The sequence below is a fragment of the Psittacula echo genome (assembly GCF_963264785.1).
Source record: "Psittacula echo genome assembly, chromosome: 26".
Classification (NCBI taxonomy): Eukaryota; Metazoa; Chordata; class Aves; order Psittaciformes; family Psittacidae; genus Psittacula; species Psittacula echo.
Window position 1 is genome coordinate 3194188 of NC_137761.1, and position 26796 is coordinate 3220983.

The 26796-nt window shown below is 57.7% G+C and overlaps 1 protein-coding gene across 3 annotated transcripts; it reads right to left on the reverse strand.

Moving 5' to 3' along the window:
- Window positions 1–26415, reverse strand: MEF2D (myocyte enhancer factor 2D; the record flags this gene model as incomplete). Of its 3 annotated transcripts, none has more annotated exons than XM_080634929.1 (10): window positions 26146–26415; window positions 21567–21770; window positions 16657–16794; window positions 13042–13252; window positions 10648–10704; window positions 7435–7625; window positions 6708–6728; window positions 3494–3620; window positions 1031–1280; window positions 1–331 (listed from the first exon to the last, which is right to left on the reverse strand). In XM_080634929.1, exons 1-10 carry the CDS (start codon window positions 26197–26199, stop codon window positions 1–3), a joined length of 1584 nt encoding a protein of 527 aa, XP_080491055.1. In that variant the 5' UTR covers window positions 26200–26415. The 3 variants fall into 3 exon arrangements, with proteins under 3 accessions (XP_080491055.1, XP_080491054.1, XP_080491056.1); XM_080634928.1 differs by having other exon boundaries at window positions 3494–3623; XM_080634930.1 differs by lacking the exon at window positions 6708–6728 and having other exon boundaries at window positions 3494–3623.
- Between the last annotated feature and the right edge of the window lie 381 nt (window positions 26416–26796).

The window sequence follows — 26796 nt, forward strand, 5'->3', positions numbered from 1 at the left end:
TTATGTGACCCAGGTATCCAACCGCATGCGCTTGACGGAGGGGCTCTCGCCCTCGGGCTCGCTGCTGGGTCGCAGGAGGCCCAGGGATGAGCCGAAATCGGAGCGGGCGGGATCCTCCCGCTCGCTGCTGCCTTCGTAGGAGCTGGTGTTGCTGCTGAGGCTGTCGACGGGCGAGCGGCCGGTGGGCTCGTGCCGGGGCTGATGGGGAAAGGTGCTGAGCGGGGTGGCAGTGTTCCTCTCCCGGTTGGGTGAGACGGGCTCCGACTTGATGCTGATGTTGGGGTTGGTGTTGACAGTCAAAGTGGTGGTGTGGGATAAGTGACTCCCTTGTCTGGGCGGCCGGAAGGCAGGGGGATGAGGTTGGGAAAGGAGGAGGAGGAGAGTGGGAAGAGAGGAAAGGGGGAGAAACGGAGGAGGAGATAATGGGAAGTTGCTCATTATTATCTCTGCGGTGGCCTTTTAGGTGCCTGAGCACAGAACTCATAACCCGCATCCGAATGAATCCAGAATCGCCAATCTGGCTGAGGTTATGAATCTGATTCCACTATAAATCTGGACTCACAGTCAGAACTAGGAATTATGATAACCCCAGGAATCACAATCCATGCGCTCACCATGACACAGTCACTGCCGCGCCAGGGTTAGAGCCTGCACAACCCTAATGGGCAGCATCAGTTGAGTGACCACTGGTACCCACTATCAGAATCCTTGAGCCACAGCATGGTTTGGGTTGAAGGCACCTTAAAGCTCGTCCAGCTCCAACCCCTGCCACGGGCAGGGACACCTTTCATTAGAGCAGGATGCTCCAAGCCCCTGTGTCCAACCTGGCCTTGAACACTGCCAGGGATGGGGCAGCCACAGCTTCTCTGGGCACCCTGTGCCAGCGCCTCAGCACCCTCACAGGGAAGAGCTTCTGCCTAAGAGCTCATCTCAGTCTCCCCTCTGGCAGGTTCAAGCCATTCCCCTTGGCCTGTCCCTGCATCCCTTGCCCAAAGCCCCTCTCCAGGCTTCCTGTCCCCCTTTCACTTACATTAAATTCCCTAGTGATACAGGAACCAGATGCTGCTGCGGCTGCTGCTGCGGCTGCTGCTGCTGCGGCTGCTGTTGCTGCTGCTGCTGTTGCTGCTGCTGCTGCTGTTGCTGCTGTTGTTGCTGCTGTTGCTGCTGTTGCTGTTGCTGTTGCTGCTGCTGCTGCCAGGCAGAGATGTTGCCAAGGGACAGCCCACTGGGTGAGCTGAATGCCGGCAAGGAAGACAACTCAGCACTCGGCAGCTGATAATCTGGAAAGGAAGGAGCCCTTCGGTCACTTCAATGTCAAAGCTTCTCCAGCACAGCCCTGAGCACTGCGAGGAGATGGAGACCAGAGACACAAAGCAGCCACGACTTAAGAGAGTGTCAGCTACTGCAGGAAGTCATACAGGGAGGCTGGGCACCGGACATGCCTCTTAGAATCCCAGACTGGGTTGCGTTGGAAGGGACCTTAAAGCTCATCCATCTCCAACCCCTGCCACGGGCAGGGACCCTTTCCACTAGAGCAGGATGCTCCAAGCCCCATCCAACCTGGCCTTGAACACTGCCAGGGATGGGGCAGCCACAGCTTCTCTGGGCACCCTGTGCCAGCGCCTCAGCACCCTCACAGGGAAGGATTTCATCCTTATATCCAGCCTTCTCCCATGTTCAGGACATGGGTTAGGCTCTGGGATAGGGTTCAGCCTAACACCCCCCCTGCCCCACGTCCCCGCGGGCAGCAGAGGGCGCTCTCCGCCCACCGCCGATTCCCACCACCCTCTGGTCCATTCCCCGCCGCTTTGCACGGTTGGGGGGGGATGAAGGATGGGGGTGATGCTCTTCCCACACATGGAGCATCCTGCTCCAGGGGAAGGGGTCCCTGCCCGTGGCAGGGGTTGGAGCTGGACGAGCTTTAAGGTCCCTTCAACCCCAACCATTCCCTGATGTGCTCCCCCAGTGCCTCCTCCCAGCGGGGCCCCGCTTGCTCGCCAGCAGCAGCCGAGCACAAAGAGGTGGCTGCAAAGGTGCTGAACCGCTGCCAATGCCGCGGGCTGAACTGAGCACACCCTGAGAGAGGCCCAGGGCCCGGCTCTTCGCCCTGCGCAGCCCTTTCACCCCCAGCACCAGCTCTTCTGGTTTAGGAGCTCCTGACACCCACTGGTTATGACAGCCGCCACCACAGCCAATGGCAAGAGCTAGAGCTGAAACCATCCCATAGACTCGGCTGGGTTGGAAGGGACCTTAAAGCTCATCCAGTTCCAACCCCATGCCATGGGCAGGGACACCTTCCACTAGAGCAGCTTGCTCCAAGCCCCATCCAACCTTGAACACTGTTAGGGATGGGGCAGCAACAGCTTCTCTGGGCACCCTGCGCCAGCGCCTCAGCACCCTCACAGGGAACATGCTCCAGTACCTCTTTTGTCACGTTTTACATGAGTTTTCTATCTCAAAGCCGAGAACAGTCGGGTTTGATGCAACCAGGCTGCAGAGCAGCCATGGCAAAGGGCAAGCCTGGCCAGTGAGAAGCTCAACACAACCTCACCGGCCAGCTCCCACCCAATGAACAGGATAACCCTGGAAAAAACAAGCCCCAGCGCCCCAGGCTTGGAGTTTGCTCAGGGCATCTGCCCCCTCCAGCAGGGTTTTCACCCAGGCGATGGTAACCTCTGATAACATCCCAGCCACAGGCACGGAAGGCGCCCGCGTGGGATCGCTTCCGTGCCTGTGGTCATCTGCAGGAGGAAAACCACCCCGGAAAGCTGGAATTCAGCTCCTCTCCCCACCCTGAGCGGGAGCAGCACAGGGCACAATTAAAACCTATTTTGGGCCCTTGGGCTGCTGGACCACAGGGCTGGTGCTGACTTCCACGGAGGCAGAGGAGCCTCCTCGTCACGCACAGGCAGGCATCTTGCGGGCTACACCTACTAATTAGGAGAGGGAGTTCCCAACGTGCCTATTCCGGGCTCTTCCAGACAAGCAGCTTTTGACATCTTTGCTGCTCTGAGCCCGAGTGAGCTATGGAGGAAACGCAGCGAGTCCTTAAGGCCCTGGTTGATGGGTTGCAGATGATCCCCCCCCATTCTCATGGCCCACAAGCAGGCTGGGTTGCATTCTTCCCTAACTCTTAGGGGCCCCGATGCTCATTTCCATTAAGCCCCTATTACAACATCACCCCCAGCTCTCAAGATGGGTGGAGCTGTAATTAGCATCCACTTTAAAGCACCTTCACGCTGCCAGCACAGCGCAATGGGCGGCAGTGTGACAGAATCCTGCCCTCACAGCCCATCTGGATGTGATAGGGAGCATTTAGAGGTTAGATAATGATTCTCCCCTTGATTTTAATGCTGTGAAACCCTTGGACTCCACCACGTCTTGTGGCAGCGCGTCCCAGGGGTGATGATGGAGCTGAGGAGGGAGAGCCAGGCGCGTGCTTGCAGCAGCACAGATTCCCCCTTGCCCATCAGAAAGAGCTGCGGGCTCTTACCTGTGTTGTAGGCTGTGGGCATGGCAGAGAAAGGCAGCCCCTGCGTCAGCAAACTCGGAGTAGCCACAGAAACAACCGGTGTGGTTAAAGAGTGAGTTGCTTGCGAGACGCCCAACCGCTGCGTGTTCTGCTGGGGAAGCAAAGGGAGAAGGGGTCAGAACCTTGGTGCGTTGCTGTTATCCCCCCCCAAAACCTCAGTCTGCAGCTGGCCCCCCCACCCCCCCGCCATGCACCAAGCTTTGAAGCATCTGAGGCTGTGGGACGGAGCAGGGCTGAGCTCTGGGCATTCCTCACTGTGCAAACCACACCAGCTACAGGCATGGAGGGGCCTTGAGATGTTCATTTGCAGGTCACTTGGCATTGGCCTTAGGTCACCTGTGTACCCTGGGCTGGGCTTCACCTGCAAGGACCAGCAATGCCCCCGCATGCTTGGAGGGGATGCCTTGGTCTGCATCCGCTCTGGGGTAAAAAAGGGTTCAAACTGAACCAGGGGAAGTTCAGGGTGGAGATAAGGAAGCTCTTCCCTGTGAGGGTGCTGAGGCGCTGGCACAGGGTGCCCAGAGAAGCTGTGGCTGCCCCATCCCTGGCAGTGTTCAAGGCCAGGTTGGACACAGGGGCTTGGAGCATCCTGCTCCAGTGGAAGGGGTCCCTGGGGTTTGGGACTGGATGAGCTTTAAGACCCCTTCAACCCAGCCCATCCTGTGGCACTCTGGTACCCTTAACGAAGCCCAGTGCTCAGCACCCTGCCAGCTCAGTGCCCTCGTGAGGTTCGGGTGACTCGGGTCCGCTATGGAAAACTTCTGCCCTTGGACCTGTGCACGGCAGCCTCCCCCCCGGTGCCTTTCCAGGCAGTGACGTGGGCAGATCTGCAGGGCAGATCCAGCCCTGTTTACAAGGCAGATAATCTGGGCTGTCTCTGCTGAGCTGATTTAAATCGGCCTCAAGAGGCTTGCCTCTAAGCCGAAGCACCCCGGCACACGTCACCTTGTGAAGACTGGGGCAGCGCCCAGCTTAAATCAGTGCCTGGCACAAGGCTGGCTGCGTCCCCAGGGCCTTGTAGGGCTGGGTATGGGTTCATGGCCATGCAGGACCCTCCCGGGATAAGGCTGGAGGCTAAAACCCCTGCCCTTGCCGCCTCCGGAGGTGACAGTGGATTCGCAGCCCCCTGCACCCACACGCTGCCTCCCCAGCGCCCAGCGAAGGCGATTACCAGCGCTCTAATTGCTCAAGCCCTGGGGCTGTAGGAGCAGGTTTTCCTGGCCCCTATCCCGCTGGCAACCACCCTGGCCCATGCCCACAGCCCGCGGGTTAAGGAGGCTGCAGGGAAATGGCTTCCTGGTGGGCAGAATTCAGCCCCATCCCGCTCCTGCCTGCACCAGAGCCTGAGTTAGACCAGCAGGATGCGATCCCACAGCCCTTTTGCCCCCGGTAGCCGGTTTTCCAGGGAGAGCACAGGAAGGAGGATGAGTGCGACCACAACCGAGGGCTAGGATAGGGGATGCTGCTGAGCAGGGGGGTACCAGCCCTGGGAACAGGGCAGCAACCACCCACCCCTATTTGCACCATGAGCATGGGGATGTCAGACCCGGAAGCACCCGGATCCGCATCCTGATTCATGCAGGCAGGATGCTGAGGGTGCGCAAGCTGCCCCCAGCCCCACGCCACACACTGTGCCCCTTGCAAAATGCTCCTGGTTGCAAAGTGCCGCGTTATAAACCCATGCAGGAATGCCCCCCGGGGAGCCTGTGCATCACCGTGGGCTTGGTGATGGGATCCTGCTCACCCTTGGCATCAGGGACATAGGGGGGACACCTCCGAACCCCCTAAAAGAGCAGATTGTGCTCAGAGCCTCAAACTGCAGCCCCAAAGCAGGCAGGGCAAAGGGTTAAGGGCAGCGTGAGGGGCAGCTGACTCATCCCTGTGTGTGTGAAGAGGTGGGAGTTGCCATGTGGAGAGATCTGGTGTGTAGGTTGAGCAATATGGAAGGAGCAAATCCAGGGAGAAGGTTAACGGAGCAAGGGGGGGGGTCCTGCACTGTGAGGGGTGAATCCAGAGAGGCAATGCTGGGTTCTGCTCTTCCCAACCCAGCTGTGCCGAGGTCCCTGTCCCCCCTGCCTGGGTTTCATCCCCCCGCTGCCATCTCCTTGTGCTTCACTCCAGGCAGAGCCCAACCCGGTGAGCTCAGACTAACAATGAACACAGCTCATGGCAACCGGGCTCATTTCTTGCCTGGAGCAAGCTGCTCCTCCAGCTCGGAGACAGGCAATGCCCTCTGGCAGCGGGAATGGTGACATGGGAGCAGATGGGGAGGCGGGAGCTGACTGTTTCCACGCTGCACATGGGGAAACTGAGGCACGAGGCGGCTTGGGAGGGGGTTTGAGGCAGGGAAACCAGCACAATTCAAGGCTGCCAAAGCTTTCGCCTTGGCCAAGTGGCTCCTTGCAGGCTGTGAGAGGTATTGGCTTACTCCTGGCATTCGGGAGAGCTTTTCCCTGGCTGCTTTAGCTGCATCCTAGAGCAGCGCCCGCCCTTTCCGCGCTGCGCTGACCTGTCGCCCATCTGCCTTGCACCAGAATAGCAACAGAACAGAGTGAATCATTGCCACAAACAAGGTGGCATTCGCTTTGCTGGCAAGGGAGGGCAGAAAAAGCCCCAAAAGCCATAAAAATAACGTGGAACGCTGCCCCTGTGCACAAAGGAGGTTTAGGGAGGGCAGTAGCCAGCCTGGCTTTACACAGGGTTTAAATAATATCCTTAATATGGGAAGAGCCTGATTTACTCCCTATCTCTCATGTGGTGGCAATGGGCCAGGTATTCCCGTGCTGGAAGTTGCGGTGGCTCAGTGAAGCCCATGGGGCAGATCCCGGTGCCCAAAGGGCTCCAGGCTCTGCCCTGGGGGAACCAGCCCAGCCTGTTCGGCCTTGGTGCAGAACCAGGCACGTTCCAGCTTGTGCCAGCTCCTCCTTTTCCACAGGGAACCCGGTTTTCCTGAAAGCGCTGTTTTCCTCGGGATCGCCTCCAGCACCAGGGCTGGATGTGACATTTGCACCGGTGCCCGCATCCCGCCGCACTCCCAACGGAGGGCAAAGGGAACAGTGTCCACCCCCGGCGATGGCCCCACACCAGGGCAGGGTGTGGGGACCAAAGGCACAAGGAGCCCATGTCCGTGTCCCCCCGTCCCCAGCCATGATGCTCATCTCAACAGGGAACTCACCAGAGCCAAGTGGTCCTCGGTCTGTGCGCCGGAGAACAGGGAGAAAACCAAGAGGTACCATTAACACCAACCAGCACCATCACGTTCACCAGCACCGCGCCCTCGCCTACCACAGGGCACGTCCTGATCCTCCTGGTGGCCAGCACAGGGCTGTTGGCATCCAGCATGGGGCAAATGAGCTTTGAGGTTCAACAAGGCAAAGAGCCGGGTGCCTGCCTTTGGGCCACAACAACCCCCTGCAATGCTCCAGGCTTGGGGAAGAGCATCTGGAAACTGCTCATGGAGCTAGGGGTGCTGATTGATGGAGCTGAACATGAGCAGCTTGTGCCCAGGCAGCCAAGAGGCCGCCAGCATCCTGGCCTGGGTCAGCACCAGTGTGGCTGCAGGGCTGGGGCAGTGATTGTGCCCCTGCACTGGGCACTGGTGAGGCCACAACGTCTCTGCAAGTCACAAGGGGCACGTCACAAGGCCCTCAGTGCCATGGGTTAGTGGTGGCCTCGGCAGTGCTGGGGAATGGGTTGGACTGGATGAGCTTAAAGGGCTTTCCCACCCCGGCTGATTCCCTGATTCCATAAACAGAAACCCAAGCCCCATCCAGCTCCCACTGTTAGGGCAGGGAATAGGTGCCCGCACTGCATCTACTCCAGCACAAAGTCCCCCCTGCAAGGTGCCTGCTGGCAGGGGACACGCTCCCACCACGGTGGCCATGCTCTGCTTGGGCACTCACCAAATGGTGCATCAAGCCCTTGCCGCTCTGCGAGGTGATCACGCGCAGATCCGGCTTGCGGCTGTTGCTGGCGAGCTGGGTGCTGTGCGACGGCGGCGGCGGGGACTTGGCCGGGATGATCTTGCCCAAGCTGCTGCCGTTGGACACAGGAAGGAGCCCCGGGGAGGCTCTGGCACTCACGTAGCCGTTTCCTGCGGGATAACGGGTGCCAGAGAGGATGGAGGTGAATGCAGGGCACTGGTTAAAGGGATGCAGGGTGAGCATCACCTGCCCCAGGCTAACCAAAACCCTTCTGCACAGCAGGCAGGCTCAACCACGGCCCCTGGGCAGGTACCCGCAGCCTCTGCAGCACTCAGATGCCTGCAGCGGGGTCATCCTCCCCAGCACGAGCAAACCAACCTGCCCCAAGCTGCCTGCAAGGGGCAGCTCCTCGACCTGCAGGAACCCACCGTTGTTACTGCAATAACAACCAGTAAATAAGAGAGGCCTGATTTGCAGCGAGGGCTCTTTATGCTGCTCTGGCAGGGTACGGGGGCCCTAGCAAAGGGGGATAATTACTGTTCCGTTCACTTTTAAGGTCTCTTTATGGTACCAGAGCAGCAAAAGAAGGGGTTCTGGCAGAGCGGACTCAGTTCATTGCTCCCACTGCCCCTTTGAAGATCTGAGGTTCCCTCCTCCTCCTGCTGCCCCACTTAAGGATTTTATGTGCAAAGAGGGATGGGGGGGGGGGGAAGAAAAAGAAAGGAAAGGAAGACAAAAATGTAGAAAGGAAAAGATTTGATGAACATCAGGAAAGGCATAAATTGGATCAGATTACTGTTCTGATGAGGGCTGGGCTGTTCTTATGAATAGGCCCCAAAGATAGCAAAGCGTTTAGCAATCACCAGGATTCAGCCCTCATATTCATGGCACGTTAGACCGGGAAAAATAGGTCGCTGATTGCATTATTAATCCCATCTACCATTGCGCTGCATCTGCATTTCAGCAGGCGGCTGGTGGCAGCGCCGCCGCAGCCTTGGCGCCTGCTCAGCAGGGACCAAGCACCAGCCACCGCCTCTGCCGGAGCGGTCCCAGGATGGCCGCGTCGCTCCTGGCCTCAAGCAGGCCACAGACCCGGGGCTGGTCCCATCGATGCTGCCAGGGATCAGAGATGCTGCCCGGGAGGGATGCTCGCGGTGGCAGCCGCGTCTTGCGACTCCGTGTCCCTGCCCCAGCGAGGTGCCCTCCCAATCCCAAATCACTGTGAGCAGCCGTGGATCAGGTCCTGGCTACCCCAATGCACCATGAACCAGATCCATTTTGCTTGCAAAGCCACCGGCTTTGATATCTGTGACAACAAAGATGCATAAAACGTCCCGGGTGACTTTCTCTACCTGCAGTGCCGGTGGCCACGCAGAAGCCAGTGGAGGCAAAGCCAAAAGACACGCTAAACCCCTCCATATTCCCCTTCCCAAGCTGGCACCGACACGGATGCACACGCGTGTCCCACAGTAACTGCCCCTTTGAGGAGCACCACGTTGCTGTGAGTGTCAGAGCACTTGGGGCTGCCTTTGCACCACCCTGGTGTGAATTAGAGCCTAGCAGCACCAGCTGGGGACACCCAGGGCACAGCATCCTGGTGATGGGGCAGCGTGATTCCCACCCCCGGGGGGGCACTGAGGACGGAGGGGGCATGCCACAGTGCGCAGGATGCAGGGATGCAGCCCGCATCGCAGCGCATCATCGCATCACGGCAGGATGAGGCCAGAGGCACCCGGTGGCTGATGATTCAGAGGCAGCAGGTGATCACACTGCAAGGAGGAGGAGGAGGAGGAGGAGAAAGAGAAGGAAGAGATGTCCCAGGTACCCAAAACCCACAGGAGCGGTGCTGGAGCCAGAGCCATGCGCTCATCCCACAGCCGGCACAGGGAGCCCCAGGGACATGGGAAGTCTGGGGACAGCGGGGGTCCGGGGCTGGCCACGGCCGGGCTGTCCCTGCTCCTTGCGCCTGTTTCCTGGAGCAGCAGCAGGAACGCAGGGAATGCTCCGGTGACGTCAATGCTGACATTCACGGGCCCTGCCAAGCTCCACGCTGCCGCGGCTGCTCCCAGCAGCTGACGTTGGGGTGGCCTGGGGGGGAAAAAGGGCCACGAAGGTGGTTGGGGGCTGCAGCAAAGCCCTGCATTGGGAGATGCCAACCCCATGGATTGCCCTGGCAGGGTTTGCTGCAAGAAACCCCCCCGGCGCTCACACAGCTGCTGCCCTGCACAGGGAAAAGGTCAGGCCGTGGTGCCAGGGAAGGGGATGGGCAGCCACGGTGCTGCGGAACTGCGCCTGGACCAGCCCCATGCACACAACCCATGGGACTTGGGCTCCGGCGTGGTTTGAACTGGGGCAAAGCTGAACTTCACCCTCCTCCTCTCCGCTGGAGCCCCACCGCAGAGAGCCCCCGAGGGGGTGCTGAGCCAGGCCAATGGTGCAGAGCCGCCTTCCCCCTCCACCTCAGCGGGATGGCCGGCATCCATCCTGCTAAGCCTTGGACCACAGCCCACAGCAGCGGTGCTGGGAGCAGCAGCTGCTTCCCAGCAGGATCCAGGGGCTGGTGCTGGCGTTCGGGAGGTACCGACGCAAGCGCTGGCCCCAAAGAGCTCGCCCTGCAGCCGGCGGAGGCAGAGCACGGGGCAGGAGGTATTATTAGAGCACTTTATAGCTGGGGAGCTAAGCCACAAAGTCTGAGCCTTGTTAGCACCGAGGCTCTCGCAGTGGAAAGGACCTTAATGAGCTTCTTTCCTTGCAGTAAAATACCTTTATAGGGCCCAAGAGCAAGGAGCAATCAGGTGCTAAGTGACTCACCCGAGGTCAAGGGGAGGAGCGGGGAGCTAAACCCAGAGCTGCCCAAATCATGGTCCTCGGTGGCCACCTCCATCAGCCCCTTGGCTTGCAGCTCTCCCAAAGAGCCAGGGGAGATGCTGGCCCCAGGCCATGCACCCCGCTCCCGGAGTCCCTACTGAAACCAGCAGCCCCAGCAAAGGTGCTGATGGCTTTGGTACATGAAGGAGGTCCAAGTACCAGAATCTTCCCTTAGCACTTCTCCAGCGACCGATGGTGCTGAATGGCAAAGCAAAATCCTGTCACTCATGGGGAAACTGAGGCAAGGAGCAGCAAACTGAGCCAAGGGTGCAGGGCCCGGTGCCCACAGCCCTTGCCCAAAGGTGATGATGGCTCTTCACTTACCCACAGGGCTCGGGCAGGCTCCGTTCGTGTTGTTCAGGTCTCCCCCGAGCATCGCCCCTGCAAAGCAATAGGAAACATGGGATCACCATCCGCTCAGGAACAGGGGGAGCATCCTTCCTTTTGGGAGGGAGGAAGAGCAGGAAGGAGGAACGCAGGGGAAAATGAGCAGTGTCGCCTTCTCAGGGAGAAAGTCCTGGGCAAAATGAGCAGCATTCCTGGTGATCAGGTTGGGAAACATTACCCAGGCATATCCATTTCCTTTGGGAAGGAGCCAGGCAGCACAGGAGCCTGCTCCAAAGGAGGCAGCTTGGAAAACACTGCGCCTCTTCTCTTCCAAGCCCCGCTTTGGGGGGACACGGGGCTCGTGCTGCTGGAGAAGAGAGCCCCAGCAGCAAGCCATGAAACACAACCTCCCCTGTAATGTTCACACTGAATGGAAACCATCCCCGTGCTGCCAGGACGCGGCTGTAATTCGGCCTCCCGTGGTCCCAGCGCTTGGAAAGCGCCGCTGCTCCCTGCTGTGCTGGGAAGAACCATACCAGAGCCCTTCTCATCCCAAGAAACTGAACGCTTTGCCTCTCCTGCAAGGAGATTTTCCTGCTTTCCAGCCTTGTTGGTGAGTTATTTCTCAAAGCCACCTATTGACGGCCCACGGGCGCCTTGGCCATGCTGCAGGCAGTGATTTTCCAGCACCGGAGCTGCAACCGCAGTCATCCCGGAGCCCGGGGCAAGGGAATGAAGAGCCTCGGATCTCAAACCCCTCCATTAACCACGGCCCAACCCTCCTCACCCCGGATGGGGAAAACTGAGCCACAAACCCTTCTTCCAGTCCCCTGCTCTTGGTTTGAGCTCGCAAAGCCCTGAAAGCAGGAGTGCAGGAGGGCTGAGCCGCTTCCATGCAGGGAATGTGCTTGCTCCCCACATGGGAGCAGGATTGGGGATGCTGTGGGTCCCTAAAGCATTTTACAGCTTCAAATAGGGGAAGGCTCCAAAACAAGGCACCCTCTTTTGTGGGGTCATTCCCTTGGGTGAGTGATGCCAGCCCCATTCCCAGCCCTGCAGACCCCCTCGGGTCCCCGAGCTGGCACTGAGCACTGACCCAGGGCTGTGCCGCGCGTTGGCTTTGGGACCACGGCTCCGCTCGAGCCCATTGCTGTAAAGAAAAGAATGAAGGGAAAAAGAGTCCTAACATGCAAGGCCCTGGCTCCTATAAACGGGATTCGGCCGTGTCCCAGGCAGGGAATGAATGAGATGCAGATGGTTGGACTTGGAACACCTCTGTGCTCGCAACCACGACATGATCCCCCTTCAGCTGAGCGGCAGGATGGAAACACGAGGAGCCTCCAGCGCATTCTGCACTGCAACGAAGCCTCTTTCTTTTCAGCAGAGGGGCCTGCGAGAGGGCAGGGACCCAGAGCTACGGCTTTCCATACCCAAGGAAGGCTTTGCTGCTCAGGCTGCTCTTTTCAGAGCAGGAAGACCCCTCTCCATGAGGTCTGAGGGCTCATCGTGGTACCTGAGCACTTCAAGCCATCACGAGACCATGTGGAGAGAGCAGCAAGTGAACAAGCCAGCTCCAACCACTGCTCCTATTGCATCCCAGCCCTGGCAACTCTTCCTGCTCGCTCTGATCCCACTCAACCTGCTGCTGGAGGCACCCCCCAACCCTTCTCCTACCTCTCCAGCCCCTGTGCAAGCCCCTTTTGAGCTCTCAGCACCCAGAGGTCACAGTCACCGGCTCTGCCATTTGCAGCCTGTTGTGATTTCTCCAAGCCATCTGTGACAACCGAAATAGCAGGCAGGGGCTTTCTGCACGCTATTCTTACTTCTGATCACACTGCAGGGCTGTGGTCACACGTCGTGTGTCCCCCCCCGGCTGCTGCTGCAGGGTGCAATGGGTGACGAGCTGCTCCTCTCCCCATCCTGCCCTCCGCCACCCATGGCCGGTCCCCGCTGGAAATGACAGCTCCCTGCGATCTGCCACCGGATCCGCATGAGGAATCGCTCGGCGACCAACTGCAACCAGCACAGCCCGACTTAAAAAAGCCCTTTTTAGGCAGCAGTCCCATGTCACCGGACTGCCACCGGCGATGGGATGCCGGCAGCCACCCCCAAGCCTGGGAACGGCGCCGGGTGACTCATCCCCTTGTGCTTCCCAACCTCAAGACAGATCCCTGCAGGGATCCAGCTCTCAACAGGACCCCGGGGTAGGCAGAGGCGGGGGGGTCACCTCTCAGTGAGAGGTGATGCTCACACTGAGACCCTTGGCCTGGACCCCCGGCCGCGGGGGTCTCCTGCATCCCGGGATGCTCCACGCTCGCTGCTGCACACCCAGCAAGGCTCCCCCGGTGAGGATGAGGAGGAAGGGGTGCGAAGGGGCACGGCATCGCTCACCTGCACTGGCCGGCCTCTGCGGCAGCCCCGGGGACACGGTGTTCCTCTGCAGCGCTGGCTGCTGTGGCGAGAGGAGCCGCGGGTCTGTCAGTGAGGATGTCACCAGGGACTGTGTCACCAGCGAGCTGCCGGGGTTGCTGAACTGCAGCGTGTTCTGGTTGGTCACCGGCACCGTCACGGGCATGGCGAAGTTGGGAGCCGGCACTGCGGACTGAGAGCAGAGAGCAGCGGTGAAGGGGAGCAGGGGTGAAGGTCCTCGCTTCGCAAGCTCTGAGCAAGAGGGGGCCTGATCCTGCATCACAGCAGCGGGAAAAGGGGGGGCAGCCCCTCAAAGCCCCACTTCACTGCTGACCTGCACCACTGTGCTTGCACCCTGCCCGTGCTGGCAGCTCGCAGGGATGCACCGGAGCATCCCTCCAGGGAAGGGGCAGCCACAGCTTCCCTGGGCGCCCTGTGCCAGCGCCTCAGCACCCTCACAGGGAAGAGCTTCCCAATATCCAACCTAAATCTCCCCTCTGTGATGGGAAGAGCCCTCCCAAAGAGCCAGCAGTGGATCATCACCGCGGGCTGGCACTGCTGCCAGCAGACAAGCAGCTTGGAAAGGCTCATTTTGCCTCGCGTGGCCCCCGGGTGACACTGGGATTCATCCTGGCACCTCTGGGAGCTGCTGGGAAGGAGGAGCTGACCCTGGGAAGCAGGAGCATCGCTCAAGCCCTAGCCTTGGCTGCGGGTTGAGGACCAGCTTCACCTACCGGTGCCCTGCTGAAGCCAGACTCCTGCGATTATCCCAGGGTCTGTCTTATGCCACTGATTTGCTCTTCGTTAACAGGAGCAGGCACCTGCTTAGAGGCTTTAGCAGGAGCTTTGCTAAAGTCCCACTTTAATTTGCTCAGGGATGGAGGGGCAGAGCAGCCCAGGGCTGGATGGGACCAGGATGGGGCTGGAGCTGGGACCGGTGATGGCAGAGGGACTCGAGCATCTCCCCATTGCACAACGATAGGGGCCCGCTGCCCCTTCAGAAACCTGCTTCTAGATGGGTGATTGTCCTCTGGGAACTGAAAGGAGGCCGGGAGGAAGGAGTGGGAAGGTGCTTACCCACGCCTGGCTGCTGGAAACCCTCCCCACCAGCCTCTCAAGGGCATCCCGTCCTTCAGAGAGATCCTGTGGCTGCAGCCAAGCTCCGGGAACGCCGGCTCTGAGCCTGCGCTGCGGCACCGCGGTCACAGGGACCCGGCCCGGCCTTTCCCAGCCCTTAACCCACTGCTGGGGAAAGCTGGAATCGCTCTGCTCCCGCCGGGAGCTGCAAAGCCAGGAGGAGGAAGGTGGCTTGGGCATTGCAGGAACAGCGGGAGCGGCATCGGGGGATACACCACGGAATCACACACAGAGTCACAGCATGGTTTGCGTTGGAGCGGACCTTAAGATCATCCAGCTCCAATCCCCTGTCATGGGCAGGGACACCTTCCAGGCACGGGTTTCCATCACTGCAAACCCACCAATGTACGTGCACAAGGGAAAGGAAGGGAAAAGCTACCCCTTGTGCATCGCATCTTAAACGACGCCTTGCTAACACCAAGAGGCTGAGACCCCAGCTGCAGAGAGCAGGTTTGCTTTCCATCGGTCTCTTATGTCATTGCACAACCCAGGACACCAGCTACATGGCCCCAGGTCCCCCCGACCCCCGGAGAGGGCACAGCTAAGGAAGGCAGCTTGCACATCAATCCAAAACGTGGGGCACAAGATGCACGCAGCAGCCAAACCTCAAGGATTCCTGTTCCCACTCAAAGCAATCCCAAACACCAAACGCAGAAGCCACGCCGAGGCCTCTCTTGAGCAAACCAGGCTGTTGTTAAGCTTCCCCGGGTGCTGAGCCTGGTTAGTTCTTGTCACACACAAAACCAACCCAGCTGGTTAAAAAGGAAGCAGCGTCTTCTTCAACTGCATCACTCGGTCCCTTCGCTGCACAGGGAGGGTTTAGTGGGGAGCCAGATGCTACGCCCTGACTACGACACCTGAATGCCACCAGCCAAATGACTTTAGGGCATGGAGTGTTCCCTTGTGGCCTGCCTGGAGCTCTCCCTTTGCAGCAGGAACACACAGATGCTGAGCAGGCCCTGCTTTCTGAGGTTATTCTACACCCAGCTTAAACCTCTGATGACTTTTTGACCTATTCTGCACCAGTGACAGGGCTTGTGTCAGGTACTGGGGGGGTGCCAGGGCTAAAACCTGCTCCCCAGTAGTGAAACCAGGGAGGCCAAGGCAGAGCCAAGCCTTCAGGAGCTCATCCTGCACTAAACCCAGCCTGGAGGGCACAGCTGTGAGCATCCATCACTGCCTGCATCCCACTTGGCTTCCCCTCCGCAGCTCTCCCAGGGCTCAGGGCAGCCACCCCGCATCACCCCTGAGATGCAGGGGATGGAGATGCAGATGCTGGGGACCTTGGGAGGCTCCTGGAGCTCACCTGCTGAGTCAGCAAAAGGAAGAGCTGTGCACGTCACAAGGGCTAATGCTCAAGAGAAGATGGAGTTTGAACTTGTGGGGGTCGCAAAGCACCAAAAGGCAGGTTATTTTCGGGGGGGAAGGGGGTCTGTGTGTGTGTAATTATGACACTGCTTCATCCAGCCCTTAGGAATGAGCCTCCGCTCTGCTCCGGGCAGCATCAATTCCGGCTGCAGCAACTCAGGGCTAATCCCTCTGAAGAAGCCTCCCCTGCATCAACAGTCTCTGCTCCCTTGAACTAACAACTAATTTGAAGCATGTCCCCCTCCTCCTCCTCCTGTCTCCTGACACAAATCCCTTTCAGCACTGTCCTGATGCCACCCCGGTGCCGGCTCCGGGATCACAGGCTAAAACCTGCCTGGATTCCTGTCACGGTCACCAGCTGCCCCGAGGGCTCGGTGGATTTGGGGGGAATTAATGTGGAATAGCCCAAAGTCTCACAGGGATGTGAGGGGCTGGCACGGCGTGAACCTGGAGTCTTAATCCAGGCAAAAAAAACCTGGTTTTGGGGGAAAAAAGGGTGGAAAAGGAGGCCTTAATCCAATATTTGCAGCAAAGATGGGGAGAACATCCTCCTTCACTGCCAAGCTGGAGCCCCAGAGGCTCAGGAATGCTGGAGCTAACGGGAATGGCTTTCCCAAAGGATGTTCCTGCTCCTCCAGGTGGGAAACAGGAGGGACCCCCAAGGCCCCTCGTGCCTCTCACCCATAGGGTGCATTCGGGGCTCTGGTGGGCTGCACGCATCGGCTCCCAAGGCACAGCACGGCTCCGAAGCAAAGCCATGCACGAGGCAGCCCCTCCATCACTTGGAAGGGGAAGGGGGGGGGCTGCAGACCACCAGCTACTCACTGCGAGCCGGTAACTCTGCATCATTTTATCAAACTCCTCATCAATCTTTTTATACTTCTCTTCGGTCTGCGGGGTCAGAGCAAACACTTCATCCCCTTCCGGGCTCTCGCACTCCCTGTGCTTCTTGTTCAGCGCCTGTTACGTTCGGGGAGGGGGGGACAGGACACAGAAGGGGGGGTGTCGGGGAGGGGAAACGGAACAGAAGGAGGACAAAACAAAAGAAGAACACATAATGAAGGTTTTCCAGCCAAGGGGCACAGTACTTACACCATAGCGCTTGAACAGGATATCCAGATCCTCGCTGCCTTTACGGTATTTATCCTCCATCAAGGGGCTCTGGTCTATCGAGTCATCGCCGTCGGGCTCCGGGCTGTCACAGCCGTTAAAACCTTTCTTTCTTAACGTCTGCAAACACAACCGGGACAGGTTTGAGATCTGGCAGTGGGGAGGGGGAACATGGGAAGATGCCCGAGACGAGCAGGTCCCCCCCAAAACAGCCGCTGGACCACAAAGATGATGACTTGCCCTTGCGCCAATTCACCCCAAGACAACACTGACCTCCATGGAGTTAAAGAGCCAGGATATGCAGCCCTCAGGTTTTGACAGCAGGCTGTCCCTAATTCAGGAACTACAACATGGGGATGGATGGATTCATGGATGGATGGATGGATGGATGGATGGATGGATAGAAACTTCTTTGCTTTCAAAGGATCTGTTTATGCCAGAGCTGAATTTGGACCCGTACCAGCTCAGGCGCATCCATCACCTACAATTACTACAATGACACGGAGGGGAAATAAACTTTAATGATATCTGCTCTCCTGCTAAAACCAGGGAAAAACCTTCTTTCAAATAGGAAAATAAGGACCAAAACAACAAGCAAAGAGCAGCCTGTCCTGGCAAAATCCAGCTGGGTTCTAATGGGTGGCATTTTCCAAGTGCAACTGTACCGCATCGAGAGCATCGCATCAAGAGCATGGCACGGGTGATACAGGAGGGTGACGGTGCCAACACCCGGGGCAGCAAACGCCACAGCAAGCCCAGGCTGCACGAGCAGCAAAGGGACAGCGAGCTACTGATGTGACATCTCCTCCTTCGTTAACAGGAGCCTGGTAATCACACGCACGGTGGAAGCCCCAAAAGTTCCTCTTGCGAGCGCAGTAGCCAATCTGCAGATTGTGTTACACAGGCACGTTTAATCATTCTATTTTCAAAATACCAAAAGCAATTAGATGTTATTACGGAACCATCACTTGCCAATTCAGGGGGTTTTTATTTAGAAGTCAAAGCTACAGAATTTCCTGGAAGTCTTGATCTCTTTTCATGCCAAATTCAGCAGGAGGAAAGAAAAAAGCAGGGAGCCTTGACAATTCTCCTCTTGTCTTCCTAAACAGTAATAAACATAAGGCCAGGTTGGATGGGGCTTGGAGCAACCTGCTCGAGTGGAAGGTGTCCCTGCCCCTGGCAGGGGGTTGTGACGGGAGGAGCTTTAAGCTCCCTTCCAATCCAAACCATTCCATGGCTCTCTGATGGGAACCAAATGGCTCTGCCTTTTCCCACTGGTCCTGCTTGGTGGATGTGTGACATTGGTCAAGCAACAGGCACCAAACCCATCCTCCAGCTGAAGCTTTTCACCCTATTTCCAGTTAAACTTACTCCTTCACCGTCATCAGTCGAACACTCACTGCACAGCTATGAGCAGTGGGGAGAAGTCCTCATCCACATCCAGCTCCACCAGCGAAGGGGCTGGCTCATCTTGATCACGGTGGCATCTGAAGCCCTATTTGGTGTTACTAATGACTCCTGCTACCTAATAATCAGCCCCTGGCCCTGGTCACAGACTTCATAACATTAGTTATAACTTAATTGTCTTTGGGTCGGACCCCCACCACCAAGTTCAGATCAGAGCATCCTGAGCTGCGACAAGCGGCTGCGGTGCCACCATCCCACTGAAAACCCAGCAGCAGCCCCAGGAAACATCAAGCCAGTTGTGCACGGGCAGAAAAACCCCTCCTGGATGCTATAGGCAGCTGCCTGCAGGCATAGAGGGGAGGAAGGGAATGGAGATGGGCTCCGGAGCTGGCACAGCAGAGGATGGGGATGATCTGCAGTGTGGTGGGACAGGAAGCACCGGGGCCCAAGTCGCAGCAGGTCACGAGCCAAAGCAAAATCTGCTGCTCCAGAGGAGGTTTGGGACAACAAAATGCCATTTCCAGCCATGTGAGCTGCTGGGGTTTTCATTTTTTTGGGATAACATAATGTGTGTCCCACATTTTCTGCTCCCTGACAAGATGATGTAAAAGGAAAACCATGCTGCTGGAGCGGGAATCAACCCCAACCGTTCCCGTTTTCAGGATCTCTGCAAGGTCTTTTGGAAAAGAGCCTTCCTTCTCATTCCTCCTCATTCCCTTTTCCAGGGGAAAAGCAGAGGCATGAAACCTCTTTGTCACCAGGCTGCACCCCAAGGAACACCACTCTCTTCCCATATAAACCAGGCCTAAAATCAATCCCTTCACAGCAGGTTTTCAAGGAAAACCAAGGCGAGAACTTCACATGGCAAAGAAACTCCATTCATCACCTTCCCATCTCCCTGCCACCCCCAGGCCCCCCATTCTACTGGGTGCACCCCCATGGCAGGACCCGCTGCAGGTCCCGCTCTTCCAGGCGATGTTCCCACTCCCATGATCCCAGCTCATACGGGAACAGATTTCTAACCCAAAGAGGGGGAGAGAGCAGCAGGAAATGCAGAACATGTGAGAGGAAACGACGCTCAACCAGGATGTGGTTGACTTCCCTTAGAGGAGGGGGACTCAACCAACGCCAGGCTTTGGGGAAGTCTGGATAAGGATGAGGAAGAAAGCACGGCACCGGCAGCTGCCTTTGCAGCATCCTGCGCAAGGCACTCCAAGGAATGACAGCCCCCAGGGATGAGGGAAATCTCAGCCCTCCCCGTGACATCCAGCCAAGGGAAGCAAGGAGATGCCTCTGGAGCATCCCCGTGCCCGGCTTGCTCTGTTCTCCTCCAAGTCCCTTCTGGCAGAGTGGCACGTCAGGCGGGCTGCGAGGAAACGAGAAGCGACAGCGAGGAGCGAAGCCGGCGTGATCCCGGCACGTGGCCCCCAGCGTGCCTGGCCGGGGGCCTCAGCTGTCCCCCGCCTGCTTCAGGAAACCCCCCTCTCTGCATTAAGAGAGATTTGCTCTGACTTAAAAGCTTCCAACGGCCAGCACTTTGCCAGGCACGGAGGGAGCCGCAGGGCTTTGCGAGGCTCAATCCCACCGCTGCCAATGCCCAGCACGGAGGTGTCCCCGCAGGGGATGCCATAGAGTTATAGAATAGAACCAGACGTTTGGGTTGAAGGGACCTTAAAGCCCATCCAGCTCCGTGGGCAAGGACCCCTTCCGCTGCAGCAGCTTGCTCCAAGCCCCATCCAACCTGGCCTTGAACACTGCCAGGGATGGGGCAGCCCCAGCTTGCTGCTGGGGAAGCTTCAAGGATGCAAAGATGCACTTGAAGGAGTCAAATTCAACTGGGAGTCACCAAGACACATGAGATAAACTGGGTCTGTGTGTGGTGGGGCTAAAGCTGGGCTGGTAGGACCTGACCTGGGCAAGGGGACATGGCTGGAGGAAGGGGGACTGAAATCAGCACCAGGAGCAGGAATGGTCTGAGCAACCCTAACCCTGCTCCAAGACGAGATGAGGACAAGGAGGGCTGCTTGAGCAGCCTCAAAACCTGCCTCCACCCCAGCGGGTTTCACTCCAAGGCAGCTCTTCCAACAAGACATGCCGAGCCCGGCGTGTTTGGGCTCTTTTCCTTGCCATCCACCAATATCCTTCCGCTGCCGATGTTTCTCTCCTCGCCTTTGGATGCGGCTCCAGCTTTTCATGTGGTGCAAACACAGTATTTCTTTGGGTGCCAAGGACTGTGTGTAACTTGTCGGCTTGGGAGTGTTTGCAGCTTGGACCATAAGGGAACAGCGAACGCTGCCCAAAATGTTTACGGTATTTTGAGGCCAAGACAAATCTGTTCAACGCCGCGAGCGCCGCGGTCGGAGCATCCCGGAGAGGCTGGATGAGGCGGCGTTGATGAGCAGGCAGGGAGCGGTGCCGGAACAACCCCGGCATGGGCCCAGTGGATGGGCACCACCTGGCTCAAAGAGGCCAAAAAGGGACAATTCAGAACCATTTCTATGGCCCCTCCACAACCAGGCACTGGTGAACAAGGAGCCAAATCCCAGTGAGGGCAGGCAGGAGCTGCTGGATGCTTGGCCACGGCCATGGCCCTGTTGGTGGGAACCAACGAGGTGAAAACCTGAATCCAAACCTCTCAAAAAGAGACATTCCGGTGAGAAAACACAAGAAAAAGCAGGATTTAGGAAGGAAGTTGTTTGGTTTTTCCTTCTTCATGAAATCAAAGCTCAAATGCGCTGCCCGAGATGCACCAAAGGGATTCCAAAGCCTGAGTGGCAGGAGAAGCCGATTCCTCCAGCAGTGCTTTGACATGAAGCTTTGGGCCATGTAAGCTCCAAGTCTCTGATCCACCCAGGGCTCTCTGTGGGGCTGTGCTGCTCTGCTCCATTGGGGTTAATCTATGCCCCCCTGAAACATCAGTGATCAGCCAGCCAAAGGCTGATCAGATTGGACTCACCATCCTTGGGAGACCCCCAACCGCAGCTGGACAAGTCTTGAGCAACCCAATCTACGCAAGAGAGTGGCAGCGCTTTGAGCAGGTTGGACCACAGGCACCCAAAGGTGCCTCCCAACCTGAATGACTTCGTGGCTCAGCCCCTGGTACCCTCCTACAACCCCACCATGTGTCTCTGAAACAACAGACGGGCAGCATCACCACTGCACCCCATTGCAGCAACCCTGGGAGACGCCTCCAAAACCCCATGGACCACGGGGAAGTCCCATAATGCAGTATCCCAAAAAAACCCAATTTTATGGCACTAAATCAACACATAACTCAAGACAGCTTCAAACTCTACCACCCAGACCCAAGTCTTTTCATAGGCTGGACCAAAACTGTGCCAAACCAAGTTGGCACCGAGTCCTGGAGATCTGCTTGCTCCCATCCCCACCCAGCACCGACCTCCTGCATCCATCCAGCTGCGGTGCCAGACCCGGCGCTTGCTCCACCACCACGGCAAAGCCCGGACAAGGACGGGTGACCTCACCTCGATGATGTCCGCGTTGGTCCGGCTCTCGTGGGGCTCGTTGTACTCGGTGTACTTGAGCAGCACCTTGTCCATGTCGGTGCTGGCATACTGGAACAGCTTGTTGGAGTGGTTGAAGATGATGAGGGCGATCTCGCAGTCGCACAGGACGCTCAGCTCGTAGGCTTTCTTCATCAAACCGAACTTGCGCTTGGTGAAGGTCACCTGAAAGCAAGAACCGCGGTCAGGAGCCGTCCCCACGTGCCACGGACCCCAAACCGCCCAGAGATGACCATTGGAGGAAGACGAAAAGGAAGAGGAGGGCAGAGGGAATCTTCTCAGCTTTCCCAACTGGCCAACACACCCCAAGCTCTCCTCTCCCACCTCCCTCTTCCAACCAGCTCCCATTGCTGCCTATTTCGGGCTCCTCCAAAGGCAGACACTTCACAAGCACAGAGATGATTATCAGCCTTGGAAATCATCACATCTTGCCAAATCAACAGCAAATGAATTTCAGCCCCCCCCCCTCCAACAAGCAGAGCTGCCATCTGTCCGGGGGCTGCGCAGTGCTGGGTGCTCATCAAGTTGAACATTCAAGCACTGGAGATCTCATCCTCACTCATTGCAGCAGTGCTGTGAGCACCCAACCCTGGGTGCCATGAGGTGGGGGGCTCAGCCACAGCACCGCAGCCCTGACCTGCTGTCATTAGAGCTGTCAGCTAATGAGGCATCTTCTGCCAGCCTGATGATAGAGCCATGGAATGGTTTGGGTTGAAGGGACCTTAAAGCTCATCCAGTTCCAACCCCTGCCACAGGCAGGGACCCCTTCCACTAGAGCAGGATGCTCCAAGCCCCTGTGTCCAACCTGGCCTTGAACACTGCCAGGGATGGGGCAGCCACAGCTTCTCTGGGCACCCTGTGCCAGCGCCTCAGCACCCTCATAGTAAAGAGCTACTTCCTTATCTCCAACCTGAACTTCCCCTGGGTCAGCTTGAACTCATCACTCCTGGGTCCTATCACTACAGTCCCGGATGAAGGCCCCTCTCCAGCACCTTGTAGCCCCCTTTCAGACACTGGAAGCTGCTCTGAGGTCTCCACACAGCTTCTCTTCTCCAGGCTGAACAGCCCCAATGGTGTCTGCCTGGCTCCAGCCCCTGCTCATCCTCGTGGCCTCCTCTGGACTTGCTCCAACAGCTCCATGTCCTTCTGATGCTGGGGCCAGCAGAACCAAGATCCTTGCGAGCTGGCTGGGAGATGGGGACAGAGCTGGGTGCAGGCTCCAAAACACTCCCCAGATGCCAGACAGATGCTGGGCTGCATTTCCCAGCCAAGGCTCCTAACAGGACCCAGCTGGTGGGGAAGGAGCTGGTTTGGGCTCTCCACAGTGGCCACTGAAGGTCCCTCAGCCCTCACAAGGAACAAATGCACCCCACTTGGCCAATGCCCTCTTAGGAAATGGAAGAAAGGAAAATGAAGGCAGGAGTCAGTGTTTTGCTTTAGGCATCGCTCTCAGGTTGAAGCAGCAGCCTGCGGAAGGGCTGGAGATGAAGCCGAGATGCCCTTGGGTGCCGCAAGCTGCTCCCTTGCTGTGCATGGGAGGGCTCGACCCCACTTTGGGCCTCCACCACAGCATCGATTTTGCAGCTGAACAACTTTAACTCGCAGTGTTGAGGGAGGAGAATCCATTGCCTTCGCTCAACTCAAGCCTGGACAAGCTGTAACACCATGAAGAGCTTCACCTGGAGCATCCCCATCCTCACCGGTGGTGCCCGGCAGCATCCCGGCTGCACCCAGCTCCAAGCATCCCTCAAGCAGCAGCAGCCGCATCCCTCTGTGCAGCGGGAGGGCAGAGCAGGGGCACACAACGACCTGTCCTGCCCCACCATCATCCAGAGATGATTAAGCAGTAACGAGATTGGGCTCTAATCTCCTCATCCCTTGGGAAGCGCAGGGCTGGCCCCGCGTGCCACGTGCGCCCGCTCTCAGCGTGGTTGGGCTGCGAGCATCAGTGCTCACATTGCCGGTGTCCCCCTTCTCGGTGGCATCCAGGACCACCCAAAATCCCTGCTGGCAGGAGCTGGGATGCTCCCAGGACTGAGAGGAAAAAACAACGGTGTCACCACCAGGACAGCTGAAGGTGGTGGTTCCTGCAGTGCCCGGCGCTGGGGACGCACCTTGCTGGGCACCAGGAGCCCCCTTGGCCACCAAGATCGTGGAGTCATGGAATCAACTGAGTTGGAAAAGCCCTTTCAGCTCATCCAGTCCAACCATTGCCCAGCACTGCCAAGGCCACCACTAACCCATGGCACTGAGGGCCTCGTCTCCACTTGCAGGGATGGTGGCTCCAGCCCTGCCCTGGGCAGCCTGTTCCAATGGGGAAGGAATTGCTCCTCAGCTCCATCTAAACCTCCCCTGGTGCAGCTTGAGGCCGTTTCCTCTTGTCCCATCCCTTGTTCCTTGGGAGAGGCAACTGGATGAGGCCACAGCGTGTGAGCAAGGGGGCAAGTATTGGCCATGAAGACTGCAAACATGGTTTGGTTATTGTCATAGAATCATAGAATGGTTTGGGTTGGAAAGGACCTGAAAATCACCCAGTTCCAACCCCCTGCCATGGGCAGGGGCACCTCACATTGGACCATGTCACCCAAGGCTGTGTCCAACCTGGCCTTGAACGCTGCAGGGATGGAGCATTTACCACCTCTTTGTCATCCTTGAGCAATGAAGGAGAGCATGGGGTTACCTGCCCAAAATCAACCAACAACCTGAGCTGAGCCAAGCAGAACCCCAAGCACCGAAGCATCCCTCTATGGACAAGGGGTTATTCCCTCTGCAGGCAGGGACAGGGGGGAGCAACATCCTTTTGCCTTGGTACCACAGAGAAAAGCAAAGCCTTGCCATTTAGTCGGCCCCAATGCACAAAAGGATCAGCCAACGCTGCCTTGCACATCTCCTGTGACCTGGGACAGAAACCCCAAACCTTCCCCTACTGCCGTGCATGAGTCTCATCTAGAAGAATTAACCTTCTAAGTCTAAGAGGGTAATCAAATCTCATGCTCCACGCCATAAGCTGATCACCAAAGGGGTCAGGAAGGAATTAGTGCCCCACACTAGCAGGGGATTTTTGCCTTTCCCCTGATGTAGACCATATTGGTCGCTGCCAGAGTCAGCAGGCTGGCCCTGACAGCCTGATGGTCTGATCTGTTATGGCAAATCCTCTCCACTAAGTCCTTTAATGACATTAGTGACTCTTACTTGCTCTCCTCCCCTGGTTTTGGCTTCTGCTGTCATTCTGGTCTCCTCTGTGTGGGCTCATGGTCCGTGCACCCACAGGAGGCAAGGCGCAGGGTGAGAGCAGTGTTGGACTCACTGATGCTGAAGGTTGGGATGCATGGGAAGAGCTTCACTTTGCAGTGAAGACTTTGGAAAGCTCCTGTTCACCCTTTACTCCCGAGTGTCCTTCAGTCCTGCCCCATCCCTGGCCAGGCTTTTCTGAGGCTGCTATAACAGGGCTCGGTTGTGCCACCACCCCCCAGCACCACCAAATGCTTTCTGCTCATCTGAACTTCTACTGGGGCTCCAACAGCTGCAAACCCCTCTCCCCCTTGTGCAACGCGGGCCACTGCTGCCCCATAAAACACACTCCAGCTTTGTTACTAACCCCATTCCCTTCTAATGATGGGACTAAGCGGTGCCACGAGCAACTGGGAGATTATCAACAAGCATTTTATGCCCATCGCATCCCCAGCTCTAATGAAGAAAACCTGCAATTTCCTCTTGTTTCGCTGCAGAGCAATAAAGCAGCTCACCCAGTGCTGGCATTTGCCCCTTTTGAAGCATTAGAACATAGAAACCAACCTTGTTTTCTGGAATACAAGCAGGAGACAAAGTGGGGCAGCCCAAACTGGGGCAGCGGTGGCTGCACTGAAGACAGAGGCTCGGATGTGCTGAGCCTGACTCAAGGACCGCAGGAAGCCACGGAGCAAAGGGATCCGCCTGGAAGTCTTGTGGTTATGGCAAAATCCAGCGGTGAAGTCACCGCAGAGCCAACCTGGTGTGGCCAAATGCTGCCACCCAGCTGGCGCGGCCCAAGAACGTGAGCATGAGGGAGCAACCTGGTTCTTTTCATCTCTGAGATACACATGGGCATCTCTACGCACGCGTGTCCACGGCTTGGCTTCAAGGGAGCCCAAGGGAGAAGAACCCCTGGATCCATCCGAGTTTTCAATTGAGAAAAACAAGGAAGAAAAGGGAATCATTTGGGCTGTTCGCATCCCAAAACCACGGAGACGCGTTGTGGCTGCTTTCCATTGGAAAAACCTCACGGAAAAAGTCAACTGAAATAGAATTTCTGCAAGACACACGAAAGAGAAAAGGGAACTAAGCGGAGAAGAGACTTCCTTCTGGAAAAGAGCTTAGATGGAAACGGCGTGAGGAGCTCCAGGATGAGCAGCAATGCCCGGGAAAGGCAGAAGCGGTGCTGGGATCTGCCTGGATGTGGCCCCGAGGCCTCAAAAGGGTCATTTTGAAGCAGAACCCTTCCAAACCCCAACAGGAGAAGAGCGGGTGAGGAGGGAGAGGAGAGGGGAAGGAAGGCACTGACCTGCCGGTTGCGCTCGTCCGTGATCCGCTGGATCTGGATCTTTTTCCTCCCCATCTTCTCTGGAAATCCTGACCGCAGCCGGGACGACTTCGCTCCAGGGCAGGGGAAGAGGAACCCCCTGTTAAAACGCTGTCATGAACGGGTGTGGGATGGTTCTGGGTCAACAGGAGAAACAACCCCCAAACAAGGCTGTGTCGGGGGGCTGCGTGCTCAGTTCATGGTACCCTCCAACACGGCCGGGTCCTGCGGGGCTGAGCTCTCAGCGGCTGCTCAGGGACCTGTGTGAGGACAGAGACAAGGGTGAGACCTCCCTGGCCCCAAACCCCATCCAGGATTAACCAGCACCCTCCCCGTCCCCAGCATCGCTCCAACCCTCCAGCCAAAGGGAGTCTCTGCTCCATCCCCCTGCCCAGCTTGGGGCCACGAGGGGTTTCATAGACTCAGAGAATCCCAAACTGGTTTGGCTTGAAGGGGTCTTAAAGCTCATCCAGCTCCATGGGCAGGGCCCTCTCCCACTGGAGCAGGATGCTCCAAGCCCCTGTGTCCAACCTGGCCTTGAACACTGCCAGGGATGGGGCAGCCACAGCTTCTCTGGGCACCCTGGGCCAGCGCCTCAGCACCCTCACAGGGAAGAGCTTCTGCCTAAGAGCT